We start from the raw sequence: 6,860 nt of genomic DNA, 5'->3' as shown, positions 1-6,860 counted from the left end.
AAACCACCACCGATTATCAAGCGGTGGTGGGGAGAAACACGGATGCAGAGATACACACACACACGCCCACATACACACAGACATACTCAGATGCACACACACACACACACACACACACACGTGCGCGCCCGCTCACACCAATTTCACTCAAAGTTTAGGTTGATTTGAGGCTATAATAGAATACATTTATCCAAGGTGCCACGGAATGGGACTGAACCCTGAAACATGTGGTTGGGAAACAAACTTCTTATCACGCATATATATCTATCTATAGATGTGTGTGCGTGTGTGTGTGTGTCTGTGTATGTGTTTGTCCCAGATTACTGCTTGACAACCATTGTTGCTTGTTTAGGTCTTTGTAGCTTAGCGGTTCGGCAAAAACACCAACAGAGTAAAAAGTAAGTACTGAGGATTTGTTCGACTAAAGCCTGCAGGCAAATGACTGAAGCATGTAAAAAATAAAAGATATATTTGTGTGTGTGTGTGTGTGTTTATTCACATATTATAAGAATTTAGAAACTGCGAGTGAACGTGAAATACTTGGTTTTCAATCGTTGAACTTGGGGTGTATAAAAATATGAATAATTGCTTGTAGATATTCCTTTGGACAGAGAAAGTCGAAGTTTGTCCGTAGGGTACCAACCCGCATCTGTAGACAATACAGGGGTTCTACCATTATATATAGCATTATCTAGTGTTCAACCGTTAAGAACGATTGTATGTATGTATGTATGTATGTATTATGTATGTATGTATGTATGTATGTATGTATGTATGTATCTATCTATCTATCTATCTATATATATACATTCATACACACATAAATACATACATACATACATACATACAATTGTACATGCATACATACACACACACGCACGCACACACACACACACACACACACACACACACACACACACACACACACACACAGTGATACCTTGCTGTACGAGTTTAATTCGTTCCATGTTCGAACTCGTTTTACGATTTACTCGTTTTACGATTTACTCGTTTTACAAATCAATTTTCCCCATTGAAATTAATTAAAATATAATTAATTCGTTCCCCCCCGCCAAAAAAAAAAAAACCCACCCAAACTTTTATGGGATTTAAAACAGAAAAGGTGTAGTTACAAGTAAAATGACAATTATAGAAAGAGAATGCGAAAGAAATATGTCAACTGGTTTTATTAACCTTAAAGATGGGAGATTTGTGCGCGAGGAAGACGACAGAGCGGGGAGAAGGAGGATTACTGTTTGGAAGGAGAATCTCCTTCCATTAAGTCTTCAGGAAGAATAATGTCTGGCGTTTTCTCCCTCACTTCGCTAAATTCAGGCATTTTGGACACACTTTCTTCATTTTTTACTCTTGCAGGTCGTTTCATCAAGAAACATATCAAGAAAAAGTCTGCTTTTTCCTGCCTTTCAAAAGGTTGCGAAAATGCGCAGTGTCATAAAACAAAGCAGCTGCACGATCTATAGATACTTTTTCAGGATGATATTCTTCTACAAATTCAGAAACATGCTGTCACTTTGCCAACACTGCCTTTATGTCACTCGTAGAGATAGCATTCTCCGTTACACTGTTCTCTTCCGGGGAACCAATCTCTTCTACCACATCCAAATGCTGCTGTTCTTGAAGCTGCAAGAGTTCATCTGGAGTCAGCTCCTCTGAATGTTCCTCGATAAGTTCGTTAATGTCCCCATCATCAACCTCAATGATTTTCAGGCAGTTTACAATGTAGTTTTCCTTCCAAAAATCATGAAGGGTTAGATTTGTATTTTCAGTGACTTCAGGTGTTTGGTGTATAAATTTCTTAAGATTAGAAATCACCTGTTGGTCCATGGGCTGCAAGATAGGGTTGGTGTTTCGTGAAAGGTACAGAACTTCATAAGTTTAAATTCGTCCAGGATATCATCTTTGAAGTTAGCATTGTCGAGGACGAGGACGGCCTTCTTCAAAAGGTACTTTTTCACTGCTGGTCTAAAGGCAAGGTTGACCTACTCGGAGAAGAATTGCCTGGTGACCCAGGCTTTAACCTTTTGCCCTCCACATAACCTGCATCTTCTCCTTCAGGATTTTGTGCGACTTGAACGCTCGTGAGTTTTCGGAATGGTAAACAAAGAGCGGCATAATCCTCAAGTCTCCACTCGAATTGGCACACAGGGTGAGTTAGCCTATTTTCATAGACTTATGGCCTGGCATCTTCTTCTCTGCAGTTATGTAGGTTCCTCTGGGCATTTTTTTTTTATACCGAAAAGGCCAGTTTCATCACAGTTGAATACCTGTTGTAAAATGAACCCCCGGCTGCGATGAGCTGACGGAATTCACGCATGAAACCTTCAGCTGCCTTCGTATCAGAACTCGCTGGTTCTTCTTACTTAACGACGCTATGAACACCACTCCTCTTCTTGAAATTATCAAACCAGCAGCGACTGACCTTAAATGTGTCTGCTGATGTCTCCTCCGTCGATGTTCCAGGATTCTGCTTCAGGACATTCTCATACAGCGCTCGTTCTTTCTCGCAGATGATGGTCTCCACAATCGTATCACCTGCGAGTTGCTTCTTGTTGATCCACAAGAGAAGCAATCTTTCCATATATATATATATATATGTATGTATAATATAATATATTAAACCATCTGATAATGGTAGAGCTGGCCGAAATTTTGAAGTGACTGTCAAGCATGTAAACTATACATGTGTGTATGTATGTATGTATGTATGTATGTATGTATGTATGTATGTATCTATCTATCTATCTATCTATCTATCTATCTATCTATCTACACACACATACACACACAGATACACATATATGCACGCATGCACAGAGATCAAGATGGTCGTCCCTGTTCAACAGCATCTTTGAAGGTTCCATAAAAATATCTTGAAATCTCTCTTCCTTTGCGCGAATAGATGGAGGGATATTTTACACGCGCACACACACACACATACACACACACACACACACACACACACACACTCACACACACATGTATACATCTGTGTGTGTGTGTGAGTGTGTGTGTGTGTGTGTATTTGTGTGTGTATGTGTGTGTGTGTGTATGTGTGTGTGCGCGTGTGTTCATACATACGCACGCTTTTTTATATCGCTGAATATCATATAATTGATGTTGATATAAGTTTGTATTATTGGCAAAATATTTTTAAAATTATGTAATTATGTATGTATGTATGTATGCATGTATGTATGTATGTATGTATGTATATATGTATGTATGTTTGTTTGTATGCGTGTGTGAGTATTCTTACATGTAATTTTGTAATTTTTTACCGATATAAATGTGTATCTCCTTTAATTATATGACATTCAACAATAAAACAAATTGTCGTATATATACATAACACACATACACACATACACACATACATGCAACTTGCACACACACACACACACACACACACACACACACACACACACACACACACACACACACACACACACACACACACACACACACATATATATATATATATATACAAACACATATATGCATGCATGGATGCTTATATATATATCATACACACACTCGATATTTTTTTTTATCTTTGAATATTATATTCATTAATGTAGATACTATAATTTATAATATTCGTTAAAAAAAAACTTCAGAAGTTATGTCATTTTCTTTTTAACTCAGGAATTTAATTATAATATTTTCTGTAATGTCCCTTCTTCAACTTTCTCAAATGTTATAATGAAACCATATGGAAATAAAACATGTTTACGATCAATTATCGAATAAATTTATTATAATAAACATGGACCGAACATTATATTTTAAAATATAGAACGATGTTGCCACATATCTAGAGTAAATATTTTACTACTCCAAACACCTCATTAAAGGTATAGTTGTGTGGTTAATGTGTTCATTTCGTAATTACGCATTTCTCGATACAAAACGAGTTCGCGTCGCCTTAACCACGACTCCTCGAGTCAGCTCAAGGTTTTAAACCATTTTTTTTTACCTATCGACCTTTTGATTCCTATTTTAATCGGGTGGACCCTCGTAGCCATTCGATGCTTAAAATATTTTATATCTTTAGAATTAAATATTATTAGGAGTTCTATATAAAAAAAAAATGTTAAAATATTTAGTGTATCATAGAAATATAAGGAATTTATTGCACATAAATTTTAGCAAAAAAAAAAAAAATCTTATATGGACCCTCAAGTAAATGGTATTTGTGCGGAAGGCCGTCAAACGGGTCGCACATACTATTGTATGTTTGATCTAATCTGAAGTCTGGTTTAACATATCACAGCCGCATGACTGGATTATGTAGTACCATTCCTAAAACCATTTCCTTAAAATAATCCATGTATAAGTTTGCTATCATTGGGTAACCGTAAACTGATTAGCTAACCCTTCACCTTTCTAATATCGTTCCCTCTCTGTAACGTAGCTAGTGGATGGAGGGCGTGGGAAAGATCTACCTCGGGCAACGCTCTTATGGGGCAACATAAGAGTCTGTTGTACTAACCTGTACAGGCATAGGAGTCCGAGGTGCAAGATGGGATAAAACTCAAGGAGTGCTACGCCACTGGTCACACCCCAATTCGAAGTATGTTGTTTCTATGCAGAATGTCAACATCTCGATCAAATTATCCATCAAGACAATTGCACGCTCCTCCTTGTCTTTAATTGCCACCTGGTCCTTGACTAGCTTCTACGGAGATCAAGATGGTCGGCGTTGTTCAACAAGATCCTTGAAGGTTCCATAAAAATATCCCGAAGTCTCACTTCCTTCTCTCTCAAATAATATAATAAAATAATAATTGTTTCTGATCCATGCACAGGATTTGTACAGTTGACGGGAAGGGTTCAGCTCCAGTTCGTGACTAGTACAATAGTTTAGCGACTTCGAAAGAATAAAAGGCAAATTGAACTCGGTGCGATTTGAACTCAGAACATAAAAAGCTGGAAGAAAATATTTTGTCTGACGTGCTAACGATTCAACCCAGCTCGCCGCTTTTCAAATAATAAAAAATACTACTACTAATAACTACTGCTACTACTACTACTACTACTACTAATGATGATGATGATGATGATGATGATGATAATAAAATAGTTGTGATTAATGGAGTTAAAGAACTATGGATTTCCTTGACAATGTTTAGCTCTAATTTTGTAATGGAGTATGTACGCATTAGTTGGCTAGTGATTATTTTATCAATTCACGCAAGATGAAAAACAAATTCAATTCATGTGGTTTATTGAGATTTAACCTCTGACCGAACAAAGATAAAATTAATAACTGCAAAACATTTGATCCTCTCTCTCTCTCTCTATCGCCCTTATACAAACTCAATGCTCCGAACTAATACAATATTTTAAATATTGATAAAGAATGGACTGTTACCTCTACCAGGACCGCCCTCGATGAGATCTATGTAGTGTGGTTTGCATAACAAACGGTCGCCACGAAGGGCGAATTCCTCTCCCGTTGATAGTTGACGTTTGCAGCTGTCGCATGCAAAGCATGCAATATGATATGTGAACTCTCGCGCTTTCCGGACCCAGTCTTTGGCAAAGATCACCCGTAAACATTTTGGGCATTTGACACCAAATTCCCTGCAAGAAATACAAAAAACGAAAGAGATATTATATTAAATATAGTTAACTCATTTTCACATGCTTCATGAAACTTGTTAAAATTTGGAAAGAAAAACAAAGCATCAAATTACAATAAACGATATCTTTAACATTTTTGTTTCAAATAAAAAACGGAATATGGTTTAAGAAAATCGAAATATAAAATTCTGTTGGAGAATTTGGATAAGTTGGTTCCAGTAATTCCTTTCGTATCGTATGCACACAAAACACACTCACAGGTATGTATGTATGTTATCAATCAGTTTCATTTCTGTATTTCTTGTCCATAGAGAAAGAGCCAGACTCTAACATAGATTCAAGGCTCCTTCATTGGAACTTTTATCAACATCATCTAGGTATTTGTGCATATGTGTGTGTGTGTGCAGTATTTGGTGTTAGTGTATGCGCAGATTTGTATGTTTGTTTTATAGATGCGTTTTAGATGCATGCATATGTATTTATGTGCTAAATTTTTGGAAAGTTTGTATGTATGTATGTATGCATGTATGTATGTATGTATGTATGTACGTATGTACGTATGTACGTATGTATGTATGTACGTATGTATGTATGTATATGTGTGTGTGTTTATATGAAGGCGCATGGATCAGTGGTTAGAGCGTGTATCTTACAGTTGTAAGTTCGATTGACCGACCAAACTGTGTGTTGTGTTCTTGAGCAAGAAATTTCACGCTGTTCCAAATCACTCAGCTGCAGAAATGGATTGCAACGTCGCTGGTGCCAAGCTGTCATGACCATGATCTTTCTCTTAGATAACGTCGGTGGTGTGGAGAGGGGAGAATGGCATGCATGGGCAACAACTGGTCTTCCACAAACATGTGTAATGAAATTGTAATGTCAAAAGTTACGTCAGTGAAGTTATGTTGAAGACTTATTTCATCAAAACTACCAAACAGATTCCCCGCCAATGGGGGAGTGCTTACATGACTCCTTAAATGACAGTAGTCAATAGGGCCCTCTCCAAGGAAACAGTAAAAGCGAGTGGAGTGCCTCAGGCGTATGTCTAGGGGGCGCTACGGTTTATGGCAGCTCTTTCAGACGTGCCGTCCGTTATACTGACAACCATATTTACTAGCTATACCGACAACACAAAAGTAGTACAAGTAATCAAGGTACATTTCGACGCTAATCTTCTACCGAAGGACCTAGATGATAAATATTAATGAGCTGAAGAAGCAGTATCCAATTTAATGCTGGAAACTTCCAAGGCC

The 6,860-nt window shown here is 37.4% G+C and overlaps 1 protein-coding gene across 1 annotated transcript in view; it reads right to left on the bottom strand.

Moving 5' to 3' along the window:
• Positions 1–6,860, bottom strand: part of LOC106870507 (LIM/homeobox protein Awh) — a 253,005-nt gene that overhangs the window by 21,760 nt on the left and 224,385 nt on the right. Inside the window, exon 3 of the mRNA XM_014916620.2 lies at positions 5,396–5,607. Coding sequence (XP_014772106.1) covers positions 5,396–5,607 — 212 coding nt within the window. The remainder of the gene's footprint in view (positions 1–5,395; positions 5,608–6,860) is intronic.

Source organism: Octopus bimaculoides, chromosome 1, assembly GCF_001194135.2.
Source record: "Octopus bimaculoides isolate UCB-OBI-ISO-001 chromosome 1, ASM119413v2, whole genome shotgun sequence".
Lineage (NCBI taxonomy): Eukaryota > Metazoa > Mollusca > Cephalopoda > Octopoda > Octopodidae > Octopus > Octopus bimaculoides.
The sequence above is the reverse complement of the archived record's forward strand: the minus strand, read 5'-3'. Positions and strand labels throughout refer to the sequence as shown.